The sequence below is a fragment of the Cnephaeus nilssonii genome (assembly GCF_951640355.1).
Source record: "Cnephaeus nilssonii genome assembly, chromosome: 8".
Taxonomy (NCBI): Eukaryota; Metazoa; Chordata; class Mammalia; order Chiroptera; family Vespertilionidae; genus Cnephaeus; species Cnephaeus nilssonii.
Genome location: NC_137079.1, coordinates 62364347 through 62389501, shown reverse-complemented (window position 1 = coordinate 62389501; position 25155 = coordinate 62364347). Strand labels below are relative to the sequence as shown.

The following is a 25155-nucleotide window of genomic DNA, read 5'->3' as shown; positions in this document are numbered from 1 at the left end:
TTGGAACCAAGTACATTGTTGGTAGGATGCGTCCACTGTGGAAAACAATTGGCAGGTCCTGAAAAAGTTAAATATAGAATTACCATATGACCCAGCAATTCCACTTCACTCCTACCTAGATTCAAAGGAATTGAAGATAGGTACTCAAACAGATACTTATACACCACTGTTCATAGCAGCCTTAGTCACAATATCCAGAAAGTGGAAACAACTGAAATATCCATCAATAGATAAATGAATAAAGAAAATGTGCTATAAACATGCAATGGAATATTATCCTATACTAGAGGCCTGGTGCACAAAGTTCGTACACTTGTGGGGGTTCCTCAGCACTGTCTTTGCCCTCTCGCAGTCCAGGAGCCCTCAGGGGATGTCCGACTGCCGGCTTAGACCCGCTCCCCGTGAGGGAGCAGGCCTAAGCCAGCAGTTGGACATCCTTAGCGCTGCTGTGGAAGCAGGAGAGGCTCCCACCACCGCTGCTGTGCTCGCCAGCCATGAGCCTAGCTCAGGGCTTCTGGCTGAGCGGTGCTCCCCCTGTGGGAGTGCACTGACCACCAGGGGGCAGCTCCTGCATTGAGCATCTGCCCCCTGGTGGTCAGTGTGTGTCATAGTAACTGGTTGTTCCGCCATTTGGTCAATTTGCATATTAACCTTTTACTATATAGAACTAGAAGCCCGGTGCACGAAATTCGTGCACGGCGGGGGGTTGTCCCTCAGCCCAGCCTGTACCTTCTCCAATCTGGGACTCCTGGAGGGATGTCCGACTGCCCGTTTAGGCCAGTCCTGGTGGGATCGGGCCTAAACGGGCATTCGGACATCCCTCTCACAATCCAGGACTGCTGGCTCCCAACTGCTTGCCTGCCTGCCTTCCTGATTGCCCCTAACTGCTTCTGCCTGCCAGCCTGATCACCCCCTAACCACTCCGCTGCCAGCCTGATTGATGCTTAACTGCTCCCCTGCCAGCCTGTTTGCCCCCAACTTCCCTCCTCTGCCAGCCTGGTCACCCCTAACTGCCCTCTCCTGCAGGGTTGATCACCTCCAACTGCCCTGCCTTGCAAGCCTGGTCCCTCTCAACTGCCCTCCCTTGCAGGCCTGGTCCCTCACAACTTACCTCCCTTGCAGGCTGGGTGCCTCCCAACTGCCCTCTCCTGCTGGCCATCTTGTAGTGGCCATCTTGTGTCCACCTGGGGGCAGGATCTTTGACCACATGGGGACAGCTATATTGTGTGTTGCAGTGATGATCAATCTGTATATTACTCTTTTATTAGATAGGATAGAGGCCTGGTACAGGGGTGGGGGCCAGCTGGTTTGCCCTGAAGGCTGTCCCTGATCAGGGTGGGGTTCCCTTGGGGCGTGGGGTGGCCTGAGCGAGGGGCCTGTGGTGGTTTGCAGACCGGCCACGCCCCCTGGCAACCCAAGGGGAGGCCCTGGTATCTGGAATTTATTTTCCTTCTACAATTGAAACTTTGTAGCCTGGGGTGGAACCAAGCCTGCTGCTCCCTCCGGGGTGGCAGCCATTTCTGTGGCAGTTAATTCACCTTCTACAATTGAAACTTTGTAGCCTTAAGCAGGTGAGCCCAGCCAGGGTGTGCAGAAAGCTTTGCTTCCCCTGTTGCCACCGGCAACCCTGGCCTGCTCTCTCAAGCTCCATTCTGCCGCCATTTGTTTGAATTTGTTTACCTTCTATAATTGAAACTTTGTAGCTTGAGTGGAGGCTTAGGCCTGCAACGGCTATGGAAAGCTTGGCTTCCTCTGTTACCTGGGAAACCTTGCTCTCTGTGGCTGTAGCCATCTTGGATTGGGGTTAATTTGCATACCTGCCCTGATTGGCTGGTGGGCGTGGCTTGGCTGGTGGGCGTGGCTTATGTAGCGGAGTGATGGTTAATTTGCATATTACCATTTTATTAAAGAGGCTAATATGCAAATCGACCGATCAGCGGAACAACCAGTCACTATGATGCACACTGACCACCAGGGGTCAGACGCACAATGCAAGAGCTGCCCCCAGCCCATAGGCTCGGTCGCCCAATGGGGAACGGGGAACTGGGGGTGGGTGGTGGCGGATGTGGGCGGCACCAGGCAAAGGTCCCTGTCCCGTGGGTCGCCCCACACACAGACGGCAACTGGCGGTGGGGGGGCGGGGCCTGCAAGCGGGCAGGAGCAGCCAACCTCTTGGTCCCTCCCCCTGGCCAGCAGCCTCCGATCGCCTGATGGATAACAGGGAACCGGGGGTGGGTGGTGGCAGGGGGCGGGGCCGGCTGCCGGCAGCCAGGGAAAATGGTCCTGATCTCACACCAGGCCTAGGGACTGTACCCATGCACAAATTTCATGCGCTGGGCCTCTAGTTTAACCATAAAAGGGAATAGAGTTCTGATACATGGTACAACAAAGATGAACCTTGAAAACATTACGTTAAGTGAAATAAGGAGATATAAAATATCAAATATTATGTGATTTCACTTATAAGAGGTACCTAGAGTAGGCAAATTCACAAAGACACAAAGTAGGATAGAGGTTTCCGTCTTAATGGGAACATAGTTTCTTTTGGGGCTGATGAAAATGTTTTGGAAATAGATACTAACAATGGTTACACAACAGAGTGAATATGCTTAATGAAATGGTTAAAATGGTAAATTTTGTTAATATTTTAACCATAGTTTTTTTAAATGTTAATTATACATAGTGATTTAGGTACATAAATTATCTATTTTACAAATAGAGATGGAAGGAAATATGAAGGCTTAGAAAAATTACTAAATTTTGTGATTATATTATTTGGAATAAAAATAAAGCTCAAATAAAAGATTTTCCTTTTTAGCTAATGGATATTCATTAAAAGAAGAGAAATTTTGCATCACATAGCTTCTCAGACTGACAAATGGTAAGAAAATATAGTTAACCCTTCCCCAAAATTGGAAATAATATTTTATTTAAATTTTTCTTTCATTTTACAGTCATTATTGTTGTTGTTGAGAATAGCTTTATTGATTAATAATTTTTAAAACTTTCCAATTTATACAGGAAAGCTTTTCAGAGTAATTCTTGTAAGGGAGAGTAGGTATACTGTATCGGTGCTAGAGCATTTTAAATACTTTTAGTTTCTTGTAAAATTTTCTAGGTTTTAATGAAATCTGTTTTTCTTTAGCTTGACATGGCCAATTCTCTGTTAAATCAAGCTCAACAACCTTACAGATATTTAATTGAATCGGTACGTCAGAGAGATTCTAAGATTGATTCACTAAAGGAGTGTATTACACGGCTTGAGAAAGATGTCAGGTAAACCATCTACAAATCTTTTATTTGAATAAGAACATAATACTGCTATAGAGGAATTTGGTTTGTATATTATGGAGAAAAAAATTAAATAATGATAGTGGTCTTAAATTTAATGAGTATTGAATTTCTGTTAGAAAAACTAGGTCATATCACGTTAGGTGTTCATATTCCACTTTATGGTCAGACGTTTTAGCTTGACATAACAATGCTACACTTTTAACATAGCACTCTACTGGCATGACAACTATCCTGTCTTCGATCCCAGATATCTCTAGTGGATTGACCAAAGAGAGAAGGGGAACACAACCAGATGCCATTTATGGAGTCCAAATTACTTTTTAAACATAAAATGTATACATTTGCTTAGATTCCTTTTGACTTTGCCAAGGAATTTTTAGGCTTTTTTCCTCTGAATCTTTAAGTAACCCATGAATTACCTAAATGTAAATAAAATTGTTTCACTTCCTTAGATTGAAGTTGTTTTCTTATATAACACCTTACCCAAAAGACTTGCTCCATTTAATAATTACCCAAATTCTTTACATGTTCATATATAATAGATTCTATATGATCATTTTAGTCTTTTTAAATTGGAATAAAAAAAGATGCTATACCTAAAGAAAAAAGTTTTAATTTGTAAATGGTTGGCTAATTGACCTGTTGTTAGATTTTATGCTTATTAGAATAAATTATTCTAATATACAAATTATTAACCTATTAATAAATATTAAAGCAGAGGATAAGATGGAAATGGAAATTGTTAAATTAAGGAATTAGAAAACAGTAAGGAGAAAATAGTTTTTAAATCCAGGTTTCCTAAGTTTGGTTTTATATAACCAAAAATATAAAACTCTGGGCTAACTCCAAAGGATGAGTGTTTTTGTTGTTGTTGAATCACATAATTATCTTCTCTGGTTTCTACCCCAACCAAAATAATTGGTCCAGAACTTTACTCCTGATATAATTTTTGATGATTTGATGAAGTAATTTAAAATCACATTTATGCTTTAAACATCAACATAAATAATAATTTCTTTCTAGATTAAACTTAGTTAAAATTATATTTAGAATATATATAAGCCAGCATTAATAAATTAATCAAATGAATTAAACAGTTATTCTATAAATAGCTACTGGGGGCAGTAGATTTTGTTTTATCATTTACAGAGTACCTGGTTATCTTAGGGGAATTGAGAAAAGAACCCCTAATAAAACTTTTTCTTCCTATATTATATGTTTCTGTTATAGTTGAAATTTTGTATTGAGTCATTTTACCTTTGTAGAAAGAGGATATATAAAAGGCCTGTGGAAAAAATATTGCCCCTTTCACAATTACATTCAAATAATTTTACTTGAATTTTTATCTTAGATAAAAGTTTAAGAATTAAAATAGCTGAAAATGTTGACTGTAGAGAAAAATAATAGATGACTATAGGAGAAAATTATAAAGATGAGCAAATTTAGTTCTAGGGAAATGTAGCAACTTTTCTTCCAAGAACATAACAATTTTGTTGTAAGGCCAAAATTTGAATCCAGATCTGTCTGCTTTCTAATTCTATAGTCTTAATCATTATGTTATACTGCCTCCTTATGTTCTATTCTGAATAAGGGATAATTTTTCATTGACTTAAAGATGAGAAGCCAAAAAATAGTGTAGAAAAATGGTTAAAAGTAGGGCTTAGTGAATTGATAATTGTTGAAGCGTGATGGATATGTTGGGTTATATTTTCTCTCTTATTTTAAAATATTTCATAATGAAGTTAAAAGAAAACAAACTTTAAATGGGAAGTAAATTACTTGATCTCACGTCCAGTACTTAGTTTTAAATTGGAACAAGTCAACTGAACTCTCTAAACTGTTGTTCAATAGAACTTTGTGTAATGATAAAAACATATCACATCTATGCTATACAGTATGATATCCACTAGCTATTGAGCATTTGAAATGTGGCTAGTGTTACTGAGAAACTAAATTTTTTATTTTATTTAAATTAAATTGATTTTAATTTCCACTTGTAGCTAATAGCTATGGTATTGGACAGTACACCCATTTTTTTCATTTGTAAAATGAGGTAGGTACTGACAGCACCTAACTAATAAGATTCTGAAGATTAAATGATGTAATGGTTTTAATAGCACTCTGCTTATACATACACAAATGTATGATATTATGATATTGTTAATATTTATCTTTTTTTTTTTTTTTTGGTTCCGTGACTCGGATATTTATCTTATATTTAACAAATTTTTATATGTGCATTACCCACTTTTTTATTTCTTTAAAAGCTTTTATTGTTGAGAGTATTACAGATGTCCTCCCCCTTTTCCCCTTGCCCGACCTCTGTTTATATTTTATTCATCATTTTATTGTGTTCATTAGATTCCACATACAAGCAAGATCATGTGATATTTGTCTTGCTCTGACTGGCTTATTTCGAAATTTTCATGTTGAAATTATCTTAAAATTGAAAAATAGCTCAGCTTTTGTGGCTCAGTGGTTGAGCATTGACCCATGAACCAGGAGGTCATGGTTCAATTCCCAATCAGGGCACATACCGGGTTGCGGGCTTGATCACCAGTAGGAGGCATGCAGGAGGCAACCAATCGATGATTCTCTCTCATCATTGATATTTCTATCTCTCTCCCTCTCCCTTCCTCTCTCTTTGAAATCAATAAATTAAAAAAATAAAGTGAGAAATAACATTTCTCAAAATACGTTGATAAGACTCCTTTAATATCAGCAAGAGTAATCATAAAATCTATGCCAATTATGGAATTTACTACTACAAAAAAAATTTTGCTAAACATCTGATTCCTTTAAAGCTATCTGTGTTTCATAAAATTCCTATATAATAAAGATGTGATATGCAAATTAACCCTCACACCCTCACAAGATGGCTGCCTACGACCAGGCCAGCAGGCGGGTTAGTGAGGGACAACCAAAAGACTGAACAACAGGCTGCATGAGCGACCAGGCTGGCGGAGGGGCTGTGAGGGGTGACCAGGCCAGCAGCGGGGGAAGTTGGGGGAGACCAGGCCAGCAGGGGAGGGCAGTTAGGGGCGACTAGGTCGGGGGGGGGCAGTTGGGGGCGATCAGGCCAGCACACAGAAGCAGTGAGGGGCAATCAGGCCGGCAGGGGGGGCAGTTAGGGGCAACCAGGCTGGCAGATAGGTGAGCGATTAGGATCCAGCAGTCCAGGATTGTGACAGGGATGTCTGACTTCCAGTTTAGGCCTGATCCCTGATTCCTTTATTCTACTCGGGATTTAATTTTTTTAAATACCCCAGATTTTACAAAGCGTGGCGGTAGAATAAAAAACTGGAGTTTCCTGATCCCAGGGATCAGGCCTAAACCAGCAGTCAGACCTCCCCCTAGAGGTCCCGGATTGGAGAGGGTGCAGGCTGAGGAACACCCCCCCCATGCATGAATTTTGTGCACCAGGCCTCTAGTATTGTATAATATTTTAGTACATTCTGAACTAATATTTCACAGGATATGAAAGCTTGCTCTTAACCAAAGCAACTATCTTCTGAAGTGAAAAATTAAATTGCTTCTGATAGTTTAATTATGGCCTTTGAGATGCTGTATATGTACCCTGATGACATGAATGTGAAATGATATCATGCCATAAAAAAGCCCAGTCAACAAGTCAGATACAGCAAGATAGGTCCTAGTGCTATCTGATCACCCTTCTCTGAGCTGATGACATTCAAATGTAGTGGAATTATCCTGGGCTTTTAATATACATCAACCTGATTTCTTTTTTCAGGGTAAATGTGTCTGTAAAATATAGATATTAATACGAACATCAAGGGATAGTTGTGAAAATTAAATGAAGTAACAAATATAAAGCATCTGGCACATGAAAGAAACTCAGTAAATGTTACTTCCATTTGTCCTTCATTAATTCAAAATTTAACCCTTTGCACTCGCTTGCTTTTTTCTTGATTCCTTTATTCTACTCGGGATTTAATTTGTTAAATACCCCAGATTTTACAAAGCGCGGCGGTAGAATAAAAAACTGGAGTTTCTTTTCATACAAACTTATTTATTTGGATTTTTTTTATATTTCAAATTATTGATACATTCAAAGATTATAAAAAGAGCTGCTACCGATACTAACCGTGTCGAGTCACACTCGACATCCGAGTGCAAAAGGTTAAACATTAGATGGCCCATCCAAAAAAAAAGACTACTAAGAGATGATGTTCCTTGAAAATTCCTGTTCCTCTTTTGTTGGGTGTTGATTGTAATAATAAAGAATATTTATATTAATTGATTGTTTTTAAAAATGTTTCTCTAGGTTATACAATAAAACTCTTTAAAGAAATGAATAATTTTATCATTTTTGTAGAAAATGAAACAATACCACTATACCACATCCACAACTTGCAAATTTAGCTAATGATACAATATATTCAACGTCTGGAAAGGTTAGAGTAAATACACACTAAAATGAATCATTATAAGCATGTCAAAAGCTAACGTTTAACTACTTTAAATTCCCCATCACTAACATAATAATTTGTTCTAAAGGTAACATTGTTAATTCTCCTCCACCAAGCTACAAGAGACAGTCTGCATTGTGGTTTGATTTGTAGTTCAAAACTGAAGAAAGCATGGAAACAAAAATTAGCATAAATTTTGTTTCCTGTTGTCAGTTTTTGGTTTATTCATAGCTAGCAGTTTAAGGAAGAAAAGAGTACATTGTCAACTTCTTTTGTATGGCTAAGCCAGGGTATATTGATCCAGGAAGTTAGGGAACAAGATAGCAGGAATATGTTTTCATATAGCAGGTGAAATAGAGCCATAAACATGAATTCCTAAGTAATAATTAACAGTGAATTGAACAATTATGGGTGTAATATACCATTCATGATAGATGTGCTTACAAGGATATTTGTTTTGTAGTTGCTTTATGAGTCACGCATAGAAGCTTTATATTTGTAAAGGTTAGTTGCCACTGTTATAAAATGTGTCTTACAGAGACTGAACTTCTATTTGAGTAATTACATACATACTGAAAGAATACAGTATAATAATCATCATATTTAGTTTTAGAAACCCACATGTGGAAGGTGGTCTCCCTTGTGGTTCAAGGGCATATTACATATAGAGAAGGCTAAGACTTTAAAAATACATATTCAAGTATTGTCTGTAGAGTTCATACTATTTGTGATAAAACTGGTGTCCTACAGATAGAACACAGTTACTCTGTAAATCAATTTATCCTGGAAAAAATTAAAGTCTACATATAAAGCATTTCTAATGAATTATCCAGTTAAAATCCTTTAATTACATCAACATTCCATTCCTGTTACACTACATTTTACTTAATGGACTTGTTGGTATTTGAGAGTGTGTGTATGTGTGTATGTGTGTATGAACTGCATGTGAGTGTACTAGTATATACACATGTACTGTGTGTGTGTGTACATGTATATGAACATTAACATATATCTGTTCCTTGAAAAATCCTATTTCTATTTACTGGATTTTAATTCTGAAAAATATTTTCTAGAGGAAAAAAAAATGTTTTACTTGGCCATGGAAAATAATTACTAGGCCATAAAAAAAAAGTGATTCTAGCCCTAGCCAGTTTGGCTCAGTGGATAGAGTCTCAGCCTGCGGACTGAAAGGTACCAGGTTTGATTCTGGTCAAGGGCACATAAAGGTTACAGGCTTGGTCCCTGGCGCTGTCAGGGTGCATACAGGAGGCAACCAATTGATGTGGCTCTCTCTCATATCAATGTTTTTCTCTCTGTGTCTCTCCCTCTCCCTTCCACTCTCTCTAAAAATCAATGGAAAAATATCCTCAGGTGAGGATTAACAACAAAAAAAAATTTTTTTTAAGTGATTCTAAGCCCAGCCAGTATCGACCTATAAACCAGGAGGTCATGGTTCGATTTCCAATCAGGGCACATGCCAGAGTTGTGGGCTCAATCCCCAGTGGGGGGTGTGCAGGAGGCAGCAGATCAGTGATTCTCTCTCTCTCATTATTGATATTTCTATCCCTCTCTCTTTCTGTCTGAAATCAATAAAAAATATAGTTTTTTAAGTGATTCTAGCTAAAAAGATTAGAATTCCAGAGTTATAGAAATATCTAATCTTTACCATGCTTTGGGGGACTCTCCAGAACATGCCACTCAGTTTCCTTTATATCATTTAGTTCTTTTCAGTTCTGTGGCTCAGTAGGATTTCTGACGCCTAACTCCAAAAATCAGTTTGTTTTTCCACTGAGCTACATTTACCTTTATTGGCATTTAATTACTGTTTTCCTCTGATGCCTGTTTTTTTTTTTTTTTTTCATCTAAACTAGTAATATACTATATAGCATTTATATAGAGTTTTATGTGTTTAATGCTTTATATAATTATTCATTAGATAGTTCACATATCCCTTTGACATGCACGAGTATTATTTTCCACGTTTACACATGTAAAATCTGAGGTTCAGTGGGAAGTGGACTGTGCTTTATATATAGCACACAGTTGAGTCAGTGGCACACACAGTTGGAGACACAATTGTATCTAGTCTTTCTTCTCAGAGGAGAAGTTCTCAATTACTAAGAAGGAGGAGAATGAGTTTTTTCCTCTTAAGTCCTTGGAATTACCAGTTTTTCCAGAATATCTACTCTAATGCCTTGGATTTTAAGAACAACTTCCTGCCTGGCGTTGTAAAAATTTGTAGCTTTCCATTTCTTAACTTAAAACATCTAACCTGTTCAGCAAAACAATTCTCATTAATTTTACCTTCATGAAATTGTTTTGACATTTAAGGAATTACTAGTATGTAGCTTAAATTCATTATTGCTTTTCTTAATTCTTTCATACTGCTGGCTGAATAGATTCATTCCCGTGGCTTTCAAATAATGTTTTATTTAATGATTCTAATAAATTTTTATATGTTGGATAATTAAACTCCAGACAGTGTAAGATAAGCCCCAAATATTTATCTTTTAAAATAGTATATCCTGCCGAAACCGGTTTGGCTCAGTGGATAGAGCGTCGGCCTGCAGACTCAAGGGTCCCAGGTTCGATTCTGGTCAAGGGCATGTACCTTGGTTGTGGGCACATCCCTAGTAGGAGGTGTGAAAGAGGCAGCTGATCGATGTTTCTCTCTCATTGATGTTTCCAACTCTCTATCCCTCTCTCTTCCTCTCTGTAAAAAATCAATAAAATATATTTTTTTTAAAAATAGTATATCCTTAACAATTAGGCTCCTCACCCTTTCCTATCAGAAAATAGGCCACATCAAATGGAAATGCACAATGCAGACTTAGAAATTAAAGTTTAAACTAAGAATTTGGAGACAAAAAATGTTTTCCCAAGTTTACCGCAGACCAAATATCAGATTCAATTCTCTAACTCAGTTATATACTTAGTAATTTAGTATGTGGTAAATTATAAAATATATACTACTTCTGTTTTAAGGATAAATGTTTTAATTTGATTTCCAGTGTCTATAGAGTTTTTTTATATTTTAAAATATGTATTTTTTTATTTCAGAGAGGAAGAGAGAGATATAAACATCAGTGATGAAAATCATTGATCGGCTGCCTCCTGCCCACCCCCTACTGAGGATCGTGCCTGTAACCTGGGCATGTGCCCTGACTGGGAATCAAACTATGACCTCCTGGTTCAGAGGTAATATTCAACCACTGATCCACTCTAGCTGGGCATATAGAGTGTTACTGTCTGTCCATACATACTTCTTTTTACCTTTTCTATAAGTCATACTTCATCTTTTTACATTTTGTGAGTAAGTAGTCATCTTTGAAAACATTAATTTCATATCCTGCCAGTGTAGCTCAGTGATTGAGCATTTACCCTTGAACCAGAAGGTCATGGTTAGATTTCCAGTCAGAGCACATGCCCAGGTTGCAGGCTCAGTCCTCAGTAAGGGGTGGGCAGGAGCCAGCCGATCAATGATTCTCTCTCATCATTGATGTTTCTATCTCCTTCTCCCTTCCTCTCTAAAATCAATAAAATCTACACTAATAAAAGAGAAACATGCAAATTGACCATCACTCCGCTACACCCACCAGCCAATCAGGAGTGAGTATGCAAATTAACCCAACAAAGATGCCGGTGGCCATGGAGCTAGAGTGAGCAGGAGGCTTGGGTTGCCCCTGGCGATGGAAGAAGCCAAGCTTCCTGCCTGCCCTGGCCAGCCCTGGCCTCTGCTCAAGGCTACAAAGTTTCAATTATGGAAGATAAATAAATTCCAGATACCTGCTTCCATCCAGCCCTGGCCTCTGCTCAAGGAGGCACTGAAAAAAAAAAGAAAAGAAAAGAAAAAAGAGAGGGGCTTGGAGCCTGATCTCTGGCAGGCTTGGCCAGCCTGAAAACAGCCCTCAGCTTCCTCACCCAGGCTGGCCACACTCCCATGGGGTGAGGGTCCCCCCTAGGGGGCTTGACCAGCCTGCAAACAGCCATAAGCCCCTCACCCAGATTGGCCAGGCACCCCAGCGGGACCTCCCACCCTGAAGGGGCTATGACCAGCTTGAAAACAGCTCTCAGCTCCTCACCCAGGCTGGCCATGCCCCCCCCCCCTGCAAACCACCACAGGCCCCTTGCCCAAGCTGCCCCACGCTCCAAGGGAACCCCCCACCCTGATCCAGGACACCCCTCAGGGAAAACCAGCTGGCCCCCATCCATGCACCAGGCGTCTGTCTATACTAATAAAAGGGTAATATGCTAATTAGACTGGGAGACCTTCCAGGAGCCCTTCCAGACGTTCTTCTGGACAAAGCCATGGTGGTGGGGCTGAGGTAGAGGCAGTTAGGGGCCAAGAGGGGAGGGCAGTTGTGGGTGATCAGGTCAGGATGGGACGGCAGTTGTGAGTGATCAGGCTGGTGGGGGGCGGGGCCTTTGGGGGTAAGCAGACCAGCAGGTGTGCCAGTTTGGGGCAAGCAGGCCGTCAGTGGGGGTCAGTTGGAGGTGATCAGGACAGCGGGGCGGGGGGCAGTTTGGAGTGAGCAGGCCAGCTCGGGGGCAGTTGGGGGCAAGCAGGCCAGTGGGGAGGGAAGGTGGGGGCGAGCAGGCCAGCAGGGGGGACAGTTGGGGGCGAGCACACTCGCACAGGGGGCAGTTTGGGGTGATCAGGCTGGCGGGGGGGCATTTGAGGGTGAGCAGATTGGCAGTGGGGGCAGTTGGGGGCGAGCAGGCCGGCAGGCAGAGTGGTTAGGGGCAATCAGGCAGGCAGGCAGGCAGGCAGGTGAGCGGTTAGGAGCCAGCAGTCCCGGATTCCGAGAGGGATGTCCGACTGCCGGTTTAGGCCCTATCCCTGTAAACCGGCAGTAGGACAACCTTCGAGGGGCCCCAGATTGGAGAGGGTGCAGGCCGGGCTGAGGGACACCCTCCTCCCCCCCATGCACAAATTTCATGCACCGGGCCTCTAGTATATTTATAAAAGAAAAAGTCATCGTACAGAATTACTAGGTATTTGATTAGATCAAACATTACAGTGGCTGGTCTGATATCTTTATAGGCTATAAATTTATCTTTGAGGAATGGATACAGGGATTGACCAAAAAGAAAAAAGAGAGAGAAAAAAAAAATCATGGTCACAGATAACAGTGTGGTGATTGGGGCAGGGGGGAGTAAAGCAGGGGTAAATGTTGTTGGAAGGAGACTTGACTTGGGGTGGTGTACAGATGATGTGTTGTGAAATTGAGCACCTGAAATCTGTATAATTTTGTAAACCAGTATCACCCCAGTAAATTCAATAAAAAGGATAAAATAAATAATTTTTAAGTACATATATTTTTAATTTAAAAGTTTTTATTTTAATTCAAAACATCAGATTATTTTTTAGTCTTTTGTTATTTACTATTTGTTAATTAAATGTAAACAAATACTCTGATTTTTAAACCTTGATGTGTGTTTTTTTCAGCAATCTAAATAAAGAAAAGTCAGCTTTACTACAAATGAAAAATCAAATGGCATTAGATTTAGAGCAACTTCTAAATCATCGTGAGGTACGTTTTCCATTTTGTTATAATTTTTACCACGTTAGGATTTTTTTTAAAGCCCATGTTGGGTTAAGCGTATTGAATCCCAGTTTTCCATATTCATTAATGAATTCTCACATTTGCATCTCACTGTGATCTGGCCCTTTATATTTAACTTGGGATAGTTCTTTCTTTATGATTTAATTTGTATTTTATTTTTTTATGTCTTAAGTCTTATTCCTGGAATGCCCCTTCTTCTTAACCCCTTATTGCCTTATTCATATCTGTCATTAAATTTCCACATTATTTAATAATTATTTATTTCTCTCACTAAATTGTAAGGTTTTTTTTTTTTTTTACTTTACCTCTGTCTTATTCATCCTTGTATGCCTAGAACCTAGTGCACAATATTTGTGTGAACTTTAAATTTTATAAAGTTTGTTCTTTCATATGTTCCTCACCAAAAATCTTTTCGAGTTAATGTAATCCCCATTTTATAAAAGGAGAAATGAGTTTTAGGTGGCTTGCTCAAAGCAAGTTAGTAACTAAGAGATAACCCCAGTTTTTTAAGTCAGATTTATTGCAGAATAATATACATACAATAAAATTTACTCTTTTAAGCATACATTTCTATCTTTTTTTACTAACTCCCACAGTTGTTGGGTAGCCATTATCACAATTGGTATGTAAAATAATTCCATCGCCCCAGAAAGTTCCCTTATGCTCCTTTGTAGTTACCCTTTTCCCCAAATAGAATCCTAGTAACCACTGATCTGCTTTAGTCATGTGTTCCTTTTCCTTACTGAGTAATATTCCAGTGTATGGATGTACTAAAGTTTTTAAATCATTCACCAGTTGATGGACATTTGAGGGCATCTGTAAATAACGCTGTTGTAAACAATTGTGTTTGTTTGTGTAAAAATAAGTTTTTATTTCTCTTGGTAAATACCCAGGAGCAGAATTACAGGGTCATATGGAAACTGTATGTTTACCTTTATAAGGAAATGCCAAACTATTTTCCAAAGTGACTGTACCTTTTGCATTCCCACCAGCAGTGAATGGGAGTTCCAATTTTTCAGCATTCTCCCCAGCAGTTAGTATTGAGAAACCGAATTTTTTAATCCAATGTATTTTTTTCCACTGAGCTATCACTGCCTTGTTTTAGCCATGTTTTTACCATTTTGTTATCCTAATAGAGAAATGCTCAAAACAGATCATTGGTGTGTGAGTATCCAGAAGACATTTTTCCATTCTAGGAAAGATATACCAGATATTTGAGAAAAAATTATTGGAAGGATATTATTGAGAGAAATGAAGTTGGGAATATTACTGGAAGCACTTCAAAGGTGCATATCTTAGAAATTGTGTCAGGGAATTGGGGGATTGTCTCTATATTAGAAATGGCCTTGGAAGTGAGCTCTCTTAGAGGTATATTTTATATAATGGGTAAAAGAGATAAGAAGGTGTCCCTAGTCTGGCCAGTATGGCTCAGTGGTTGAGCATCAACCTATGAACCAGGAGGTCACGGTTCAATTCCAGGTCAGGACTCATGCCTGGGTTTCGGGCTTATTCCCAAGTAGGGGGCATGCAGGAGGCAGTCTGTCAGTGATTCTCTCTCTCTCCCTCTCCCTTCCTCTCTGATAGCAATAAAAAAATATTTTTTTTTAAAAAGTGTCTCTGGACTAGATTTTAGAGATGACTTTTAGGTAGATAAGTAGATCTGAATACAAGTTGCAGATTAGGAAAAGCTTCTTTGAAGATATTTATACTTTTTTCTGACTCCAGCATACCAGGCCTTATCTATCGTCACTTATGTCCTAGAATTCTGCCTTCAAATAATTGTTTCTTCATTGTGGAAACCTGATTCATTCACTATGTGGATTTGCACAAATGTGTTTAAATTGAATATTTAAGAGATAATAACTACAGGTTTCATTCAGTCATACCTACTTTTTTTCCCCATAAAGTTTACATAAGGAGTATGTTTTTCAGAATGGCAATTCTCATGTGATTTTTAGAGAATTAGACTAGACTCTGAAGTATAGATGAGCAGCTTTAATTTATAAATTTTGTACATCACACTTGAAATCACATTATTCATGAATCCAAACAAAAACTAAAAGTTTTCCTCACTGCCAGGGCCGACCAGCAGCCCCTGAACGACGGATGAACAGATTACTCCAACACAGTTTCACTGTGAGGGAGAGGGCTAAGGGATGGTCTGGCCAAAGGAGCCAGGCAGCCTCTATTGCCTGCCTCGTTAGGCCTTTATTGGAATTCTTATCTTTAGATGCAATTAGTAGGGTGAGTAATCTTGGAAGGACACATGTGCTTACATTGTCCTCTAGGCCAGGGCATCCAGGGATTAAGCATAAGGATTCCAGTATACACCCAGGGGTCTACACATGCACAGGCTTGTTTGCAAAGGTCAAGGAATAATTAGAGGAGCCCCCTTCGACACTCCCCTAAGTCTCCCCTAAGTCGGAATTCCGATAAACAGGGCAGGCGGCCTCCCACACACTTTCCTTTTATCAGAATGTCCTCCTTACAACTTTCCAACCAAGTCTCCTATGCTCCCTAACAAGTCACTGGGTTGAAGATTGAGTAGGTATAGAACAATATGTTTTAACATGAAAATTAAATAATAGCAAGATAAAACTACTCATATAACTGCCTACTATGGCATGGAATCAGTGAAATTCACATGAATACATATCTAATTAATAATTGTCAGTTAATATTCATGCATTTAGTAATATCTTCATTTTGGCAATTATATTTCAATAGTCCAACTTTATGACTTTTCTTAATGCCAAACATCTAAAGAAAAGTAGCTTTTTTCTTTATAAAGCAAACTAGAGGCCCGGTGCATGAAATTTGTGCACGGGGGGGGGGGGGTGTCCCTCAGCCCAGCCTGCACCCTCTCCAATCTGGGACCCCTCGAGGAATGTCCAACTGCCCCCGGACATTGTGTGATTGGGCCTAAACAGGCACTCGGACATCCCTCTCACAATCCAGGACTTCTGGTTCCCAACTGCTCCCCTCCTGCCTTCCTGATTGCCCCTAACCACTTCTGCCTGCCAGCCTGATCACCCCCTAACCACTCCCCTGCCAGCATGATTGATGTCTAACTGTTACCCTGCCGGCCTGATTACCCCTAACTGCCCTCCTCTGCCAGCCTGGTCACCCCTAACTGCCCTCCCCTGCAGGCTTGATCACCCCCAACTGCCCTCCCTTGCAGGCCTTGTCCCTCCCAACTGCCCTCCCCTGTTGGCCTGATCACCCACAACTTCCCTCACTTGCAGGCCTGGTCCCTCCCAACTGCCCTCCCCTGCTGGCCATCTTGCAGTGGCCATCTTGTGTCCACATGGGAGCAAGATCTTTGACCACATGGGGGCAGCCATCTTGTGTGTTGGAGTGATGGTCAATCTGCATATTACTCTTTTATTAGATAGGAATAGAGGCCTGGTGCATGGGTAGGGGCCAGCTGGTTTGCCCTGAAGGGTGTCCCGGATCAGGGTGGGGGTTCCCTTGGGGTGTGGGGCGGCCTGGGCGAGGGGCCTGTGTTGGTTTGCAGGCCGGCCACGCCCCCCGGTGACCCAAGCGGAAGCCCTGGTATCTGGGATTTATTTATCTTCTACAATTGAAACTTTGTAGCCTAGAACGGAGCCAAGCCTCCTGCTCGCTCCATGGTGGCAGCCATTTTTATTGTAATTTATTTACCTTCTATAATTGAAACTTTGTAGCCATAAGTGGAGGCCTGGGCCCGGCCAGGGTGTGCGGAAAGCTTGGCTTCCTCCATTGCCGGGAAAACCCAAGCCTCCCTCCTGCTCTCTCTGTGGCCACAGCCATCTTGATTTGGTTAATTTGCATACTTGCTCCTGATTGGCTGGTGGGCGTGGTTTGTGGGCTTTGTTTTTGCGGCCCACATAAACTTAAACCTTGTTGCCCTAGCCGTTTTGGCTCAGTGGATAAAGCGTTGGCCTGCAGACTGAAGGGTCCCAGATTCCATTCTGACCAAGGGCACATGCCCGGATTGCGGGCATGGTCCCCAGTAGGGGGCGTGCAAGAGGCAGCCAATCAATCTTTTATCATTGATGTTTCTATCTCTCTCTCCCTCTCCCTTCCTCTCTGAAATCAATAAAGAAATATATATTTAAGAAAAAAAAAACAAAAAACTTAAACCTTGTTTATTTGGGCTGTGTTAGCCTTTGAGTTTGACATGCTTGCCCTAGTCAAGATCCTGGGAAAATTATCTGAGTCATTGTTTTAATCAGCTAAATTTTCTCTGTTTAAATTAATGGTTCTTAAAGAGACCAAATGAACATTTTAAAATTATTGTTCTCTTTTGCACTGGACAGCTCTAACTTTTTAACCAGTATCACTTAGTTCTTACAAGACTATATGTGGTCATATATGATCACCAGCTCATTTACATAGCTATGAAGTATGTATTAAAAAAGAAAACTGGTGGGATAATTCTAGGTTGACAATATTAGGACATTTGGAACATGGCCACAGAGGGGTTTTATTTTCTTTATTAGTAGTGTTAGCTCAAAATTATTAGTTTCAAAGTAACTCCTCTCATGTTAGGTTCACTTGTGATCTAAAGATTTCTAAAAATGATAAAATTATAATTGGCCTACTATTCTACAAATTATTTAGCATTTATTCATTCAAAAAAATGGTTATGGGTATTTGGAATTATGAGTAGCATATTAGGTGATTTTTGTTCTCAACTTTTCCTTAGAGAAAATGTATCTATATATATAAAAGCCTAAGCAACCATTCGACCGGTAGCTATGATGTGCACTGACCACCAGGAGGCAGATGCTCAATGCACAGGCATAGAAACATGGGACAGACTGATGAATCTGAGAGGAAAGGGGGAGGAGGAAGGGTGGGAAGAGATTAACCAAAGATCTTATATGCATAGTAGAGGCCTGGTGAACAAATTTGTGCACTGGTGGGGTCTCTTGGCCTGGCCTGTGGGGATTGGGCCGAAACTGGCAGTCCGACATCCCCTGAGGGGGTCTCGGTTTGGGAGAAGGTTCAGGCCAGGCCAAGGGACCCCACTGGTGCATGAATCCGTGCACCAGGCCTCTAGTTAATAATAAAAGATATTAAAATGGGAAGAGAATGGTCCCAGCCAGTTTGGCTCAGTGGATAGACTGTCAGCCTGCAGACTGAAGGGTCCTGGGTTCGATTCCAGTCAAGGGCACGTACCTCAGTTGTAGGCTCCTCCCCAGCCTAGGACCCGGGGGGGGGGGGGGGGGGCTTGTGCAGGAGGCAACCAATCGATGTGTTTTTCTCACATCGATATTTCTCTCTGTCTTTCCCACTCTCTTCCACTCTCTCTAAAAATCAATGGAAAAATATCCTCGGGTGAGGATTAAAAAATAATAAAAAAATAAAATAGAGAAAAGTAGCATTTTTTTAGGTTGTCTTTTCAGACAACAAAGCTCAACCAGGATAGGTAAATTAGTTTAAAGGATCTGCACAGCAAATACTAACTAAAAGATGTGATCATGATTTGATTTGAGATCTCCTACCTGTTTACATCTCTCCATGTTAAATATTCTAAGTTCTGTCCCTGACTTCAGTGAAACCTTCATAAAGCAGAGGGGAAGGAGGCAAAATATCTCTCCTGACAAAATTCCTCCCATTTAGGTACAAGTTTATGTCATGCTCTCTGCCTTTAAAAGTTCAAAACAAGATCTGGTGTCATCTCTCTTTGTTTTGTGAAACTAAGTCAGTCTACTAAGCACTTCTATTTATGTTACATAATTTAGTCTTTACCACAGCCACTGAGATAAATATCGTCTCCACTTTTACTGATTAAACTGAAGCTGGGAAGAGTTAAGTGACTCAACCACCATACTTACAGTCAAAACCAGGAGAAACATTTTTTTTTTTTTTTTTTTTTTTTACCTGAAACAAAAGCTTATGATCTTTCTTCTTATCCCATTTAGACAAAAATCTCATGATAAACTGCTTGCTCTAGTTCCAGGAAAATTTTTGCCTGAGTAGATGAAGTTATATCCTTTTTCTTTTTCCTTTTTGTCAGAAAATGAAAACCATGTAATTTAATGTATTTCCTTATTTCTTAGTTGCCAGAAAACTCAAAGCTGACTATCTTATCCAGGTGTTATAATCTTTTTTTTTTCTCTTTTACTTTTGAATAACTTTTTCTGTGTTATTCAAGTGGGTCATAATTTTCTTTATCCTTAAATGTCTTCACTTATACTAAGACCTCTTAGGAGTGAAAGTATAAAATATTAAAAATATAAAACTTAAATAATTGGGTTAAAAAGATGGATGGCAGGCATGTCAGGAAGAGAGCAGCGTCAGGGAAACCCAGAAAGACCCATTCAGAAGGGACAGAGTTAGAGGTCAAAGATGAAAAAGAAAGTGCGATTTGGACTTAACAAGACGCTGAAGCAGTTTCAGTGGAGCTAAAAGACAGATTGCAATGAATTGATGAATGAATAAAAATTGAAAAGAAGTCATAGGAAAAATAGATAGCCTTTAAGGTATTTGAATAAGAGAATGTAGGATGACCAGGGAGGGTGCATTAGACCAAAGCTTTTTTCAAAGTTGGAGAGTATCCAGTTGAAATGGTGATAGGAAGAAACCAAACAGAGAGAGACATTGACAGTACAAAAGAGAAAGAATAATCAGTTGAGCAAAAGTGTGGGGAAAGGGAGAAATCCAGAGCAAAACAATGGGATTTAACTTTAGATACGAGGGACACCTTTTTCATTTTGAAAAGGAGAAATAAAGATTAAGTTAAGATACAAGTAAGTTTGTGATTTGGTGGTAAGAATTTAGGGAGTCCCATCCAATGGCTGTTTTTCTAATGGCAAGAGATGATAGCATCAAAGTTTTGAGGAAAATTGTCCAAAAATGCATGTTAAACTAATTGTGGTCCTTTCCAGTCTTCAATAATAAGTGCACTAGAAACTGTCTAGTAGCCCTGACTGGTTTGGCTCAGTGGATAGAGCATCAGCCTGCAGACTGAGGGGTCCCAGGTTCGATTCTGGTCAAGGGCATGTACCTGGGTTGCAGGCACATCCCCAGTGGGGAGTGTGTGGGAGGGTTAGCTGAATCGATTATCTCTCTCATTGATGTTTCTAACTCTCTATATCCCTCTCCCTTCCTCTCTGTAAAAAATCAATAAAATATATATATATATATAAAAGAAACTGTCAAGTAGAATAGTCAAACAAAGCTTTAGAAACTAGCCTTTAGTATATCCTTATCACTTCCCCTCAAAAATTAAAATTCATGGAGTGGAGTTGGGAGACAATGGAGGATATGGACACATATGTAATACCTTAATCAATAAAAAAATGAATTAAAGAACTTAAAATTCACTCTGATAACTGATATTTTAACTGGCAAAGTATAGAAGCTCTTCTACACCAAAGAACAATTTTAGAGAACTATCTGAAACCAGAAATAGGAAGTCATATCAGAAAAGTTTACCTAGAATACAGCTGTTCCTAAAACCCTGGACATGGTAGTTGTAGCCATAGCAACCTCTATGGGTATCAAGCCTCTAAAGAATAATATATATTTGTGGAATATAAGAAGTTTCTAGCCCAGCTGGTGTGGCCCAGTGGTTGAACATCGACCTATGAACCAGGAAGTCAGGAAGTCATGGTTTGATTCCTGGTCAGGGCACATTCCCAGGTTGTGGGCTCAATCCTCAATAAGGGGTGTGCAAGAGGCAGCTGATTCTCATCAGTGATGTTTCTCTCTCTCTCTCTCTCTCTCTCTCTCTCTCTCTCTCTCTCTACCTCCCTCCCCCTTTCCCTCTGAAATCAATAAAAGTATATTTTAAAAAATAATTAAAAAGATGTTTCTAAGTCCTGGAACTCTTCTACCCTTTCATTCAGTACTCCCGCCAATAACATCTCTCAGGGTCCACACAGGCATAATAACCAACCACTGCTTGCTAAGTGCCTAGAATGGGCAAGACCCAACACTTGCCTGAACGTTGGACTAACTTCCATTATCCCAGATGACTTGCCTCTTACTGCAGTGTGTGTCCCTTAACAAAAAGAAAATAAACCCTGCAGTTAGCCAGGTTTCTTAAAAGTGAAGTCACAGTATAATTATCATTCTTTTATGGTATGTTTATGTTCCAGGATTCTAACTGACATGTTCTTTGTGATTTCTCGGAAAGTTTCAAGAACATTTCAGCATCACAAGTGTCCTTAGGCAATGTACTTCATAAATGGTTCAAACAAATTACATTTTTCCACATGTGTGTCATTCTTTTTGGTTCATACTTAACAGTTCTGAGATTTTCTTAAGAATACCTTTTTGCATGTTTTTCTCATACACCTATGTAGTTAAATTTTATAGTCAGCATGACTGTGGGGGGGAAGAAAACTCAACTAAGTGGGTAAGTTAATTTTTTTTTAATAAGGACATAATTATTTTCAGATTCATACATTTCTCATCATAATGGTGCTCTTTAAATTAAAATTTATTTCTAATTGAAAATAAATGAGTATTTTAAAAAAGACAGTTATTATAGTGAAATGCAAAGCACACAAACAGTATAAGTCAAATTTTCCCTATAGTGTTTTAGAATGCTTTTTTTTTTTTTTCATCCAAGGGTGTATGTATTCAGGTCTGAGGAAAGTAAGGGAGAAAACTATTGCAGAAAATACTCTTTGCAAATGTTGACTTTATATAGACTTTAAATAAGACAGAACCAAACCTATAATATAACTTCTTTCTATCAAAATGTTTAAAACACTTTTAGATCAGTATGTTATGCTACCATACACACTTAAGGATCAGTTATAGATTGCTTTCAATCAAATATGTCTGGGAATAAGCAGTGAGACAGAGAAAGGAAAAGTTTTACGTTATTCTTTGTAATGAGAGAGGTGACCCTTGGCTTATGCCTTCTAGAAGTCAAGAGGGCATTAAGCTTTTCCCCAACATAGGTATTGTTCAGTTCATAATAAGAATATTTAATATTTATATATTTTATAGTTCTTTTTATATTCATTTTTCCAAACCTCACAAGAGCCTTATGATGGTCTTATACTCATTTCACAGAAGCAGCAACTGAATCTCAGTTGTCCATTCTGTGGAATGTTAATTCCTCACTTTTTAAAAAATACATTTTTATTGATTTTAGAGAGGAAGGGAGAGGGAGAGAGAGATAGAAACATTAATGATGAGAGAGAATTATTGATTGGCTGCCTCCCACATGCCCCACACTGGGGATCAAGCCTGCAACCCAGGCATGTGCCCTGACCAGGAATCGAACCATGACCTCCTGGTTCATAAGTCAGCGCTCAACCACTGAACCATGCCAGTCGGGCATAACTCCTCAATTTTGAGTCGCATAAAAAACTCTTGAATTTCTTTTAGATTGTACTCTGTGGACCTCTGTGTTTGTGTGGATTTGTACAGAGAACTTAGTAGAACTAGGTCACATTATTTTGAGTTTCATAAGTATCTTGGCTCTTCTTTAATCTTTTCATCATCTTCTTTACAAATATCTTTGTTGTATCCTGTAAGTAACACTCTGTGTTGTGTGAAGCAATATAATGTCTCATCATAAAAATATTTTATCTGTGTATATATGCCCTTTTAACTTCTTTCACATCTATTACTTTATTGTATAGACCTGTCATTTTCTTTTCTTTTTTTAAAAGAATGAAGTGTGTATTTTTCCCACTACGTTTAGGAGTTTAGTATGTTTTCTTTTACAAAGTTAAATACACTTCTCTTTTTTTTTTTTTTATCAGTAACGAGCAAGTAAATGACCTCCTGCTATCATTTCTAACCCTGTGTTTTTATGACTCTTAGTATAGTAGCAGTTTATAACAAACCAAACAATTCTAGGACATAAGGAGACACAAAACAAACTGCAGAGCTATAAAATGAGTCTCTGGAACTTTTGGTGGCCAGGAGAGAATATTGACAATGATATGAGATAATTATGGTCATTATTCTGTTGGGTACCATATTGGCATGTTTTGATGTAAACTTAACAGGCACTGATCACATATCAAGGAGCTGTCACTGAGAAAAGACGGGAATAATGTGGAGAAAGTATAGGCCCTGGAGTGAGTCACACTCTGGAAACCAGTGCTCAAAACAGAGGACAGAGTTCAAAACCTACCAGATTATACTGAAATAGTGAAGGCCAGAAAACAGAGCAATTAGATGAATTCTGTTACAGAAGGGAAAGCCAGGTGCTAAAAGGACATGAATACCAGCAAAGCAGTCAGAAGTCTAAGGCACTGTTCAGTAAGCAGGTGATCTAAAGGGTCCACACAAACCAATCAGAACAGAAACACGGTGCCCACACTTCTGTTTTAATCCGCAATGGCAGTAGATTTCAACTCAGGGGCCTACTTCAGCATGTTAATACTAGCTTCCTCTACCTGGGTCACTGTTGAGAATGACCTTAAGATAATATCCAAGTTCAGGGAAGAATGTCTCAGGTGATTAATTAAGTCTCCTAAGCTATGACAGCACAATTATTTCTCATTTGTTTAAACACTTGAGCTCTCCCTAAGCTTTCAGTCATAGGGTATGTCTCCAAAAATGTTGATGTCATCGGAAATGTTTCAGACTGAGGAGTAGATTGGCCTTATTCCACTTTGCTCTACCCAAGACTTCTTTCTTTCTTCTGTTCTAGGCCCAAATGTGTTATCACTAGCAGGTAATCTGAGGAAAACAATTCAGATGATGAAAGAATCCTTTTCAGTCACAAGAGAGATGAATGAACTGGGGGTGTTGAGAGAAGACTTAGATATAAGAAATTCAAAATATGCATATGAACGAGGCAATAATAGACTTGGTATCCATGTCTCCAAAGGTTGGAATTAAAACCTAATGGTAGGCTGGCACCATTTTGGGGCTCAGCCATCTGGTTTTCCAGATGACCTAATAAATTTATAATTCTTTAGGTCCTCCCCCCCCAAAAAAAAAAGCCAACTAATGTTAAACAAGACCTGTTTTGTTTGTTTTATTTTGCTCCGTTTTGTTATTATTGTCACTATTGTTATATTGCCTTGTTTTTTATAGATGCTATGTTAAATAACTTGAAGATCCCTTCTAAATCTGAAATTGTGTATATCAAAAGCCTTGATAGACGGTATCTGTGTTGTGTAAATAACAGATCTGAACCCACTGAGACTTGCATTTGAATCCTAGTTTCACCTCTTGGTAGCTAATGAACTTGGATAAATTTCTAAAAATCTTCTAAACCTTAGTTTCCTCATCTTCACACTTGAGTTAATAGCTACCTCCTGGGTATTTAGGAGAGTTTTAAGTTATTATGGAAAATACTTACCTCAAAGCCTGGAACATAGTAGATACTCAGTGAATGTTAATTCTTATCCTTTCTCTTCCTCTCTCCACACCTAAAAACTTTATATCCTCCCCTTGAGGCAACGAGACATCCTAGGATGAGGTTTAGCCTACAAAAGGGAGCAGGTATTTAGATGAAAAGACTGAGGGACTGTGGAAAGCATTATGCAGTTGTAGGTACTCAGCCTAGGCTCTAACAGTTTTGCCATGCAAAATCTATTTTGTCTAGTATTTAGAGTATAGTGCTTTGGCATTCAAGGTATAATTTTAATTTCATCAAAAATCATACATTAAACACTGTGCTGAAATTTGTTTTGATAATATAAAATTCTTATTGAGCACTCTATAGGATAGATGATTGAATTAAATTTACATTTTCTTTTAAACTGCATTGTGTTAGATATGATAATGCTATGTTGGTATTATTTTAAATCTTTATCTCATAAAAATCTCTACTAAAGTGTTTATAAGTGAAGTGATCTGAGGTCTGAAATCTGCTTTAAAATATTTTCCAAAATACTGGTAAGGAAACAGATTAAACAATGTTGACAAAACAATCTGGCAATTCCTCA

General features: G+C 39.3%; 1 protein-coding gene across 4 annotated transcripts in view; it reads left to right on the top strand.

The window, feature by feature from the left end:
• PIBF1 (progesterone immunomodulatory binding factor 1) overlaps positions 1 to 25155 on the top strand; it is a 213295-nt gene that overhangs the window by 163840 nt on the left and 24300 nt on the right. For 3 of the 4 annotated variants that reach the window (XM_079779469.1, XM_079779468.1, XM_079779467.1), the window contains exons 15-16: positions 3146 to 3276; positions 13174 to 13258. In XM_079779469.1, the coding sequence (XP_079635595.1) occupies positions 3146 to 3276; positions 13174 to 13258 (216 nt within the window). Of the gene's footprint in view, positions 1 to 3145; positions 3277 to 10784; positions 10923 to 13173; positions 13259 to 25155 lie in introns of those variants that run through there. The other variant, XR_013813899.1, reaches the window with a different exon arrangement.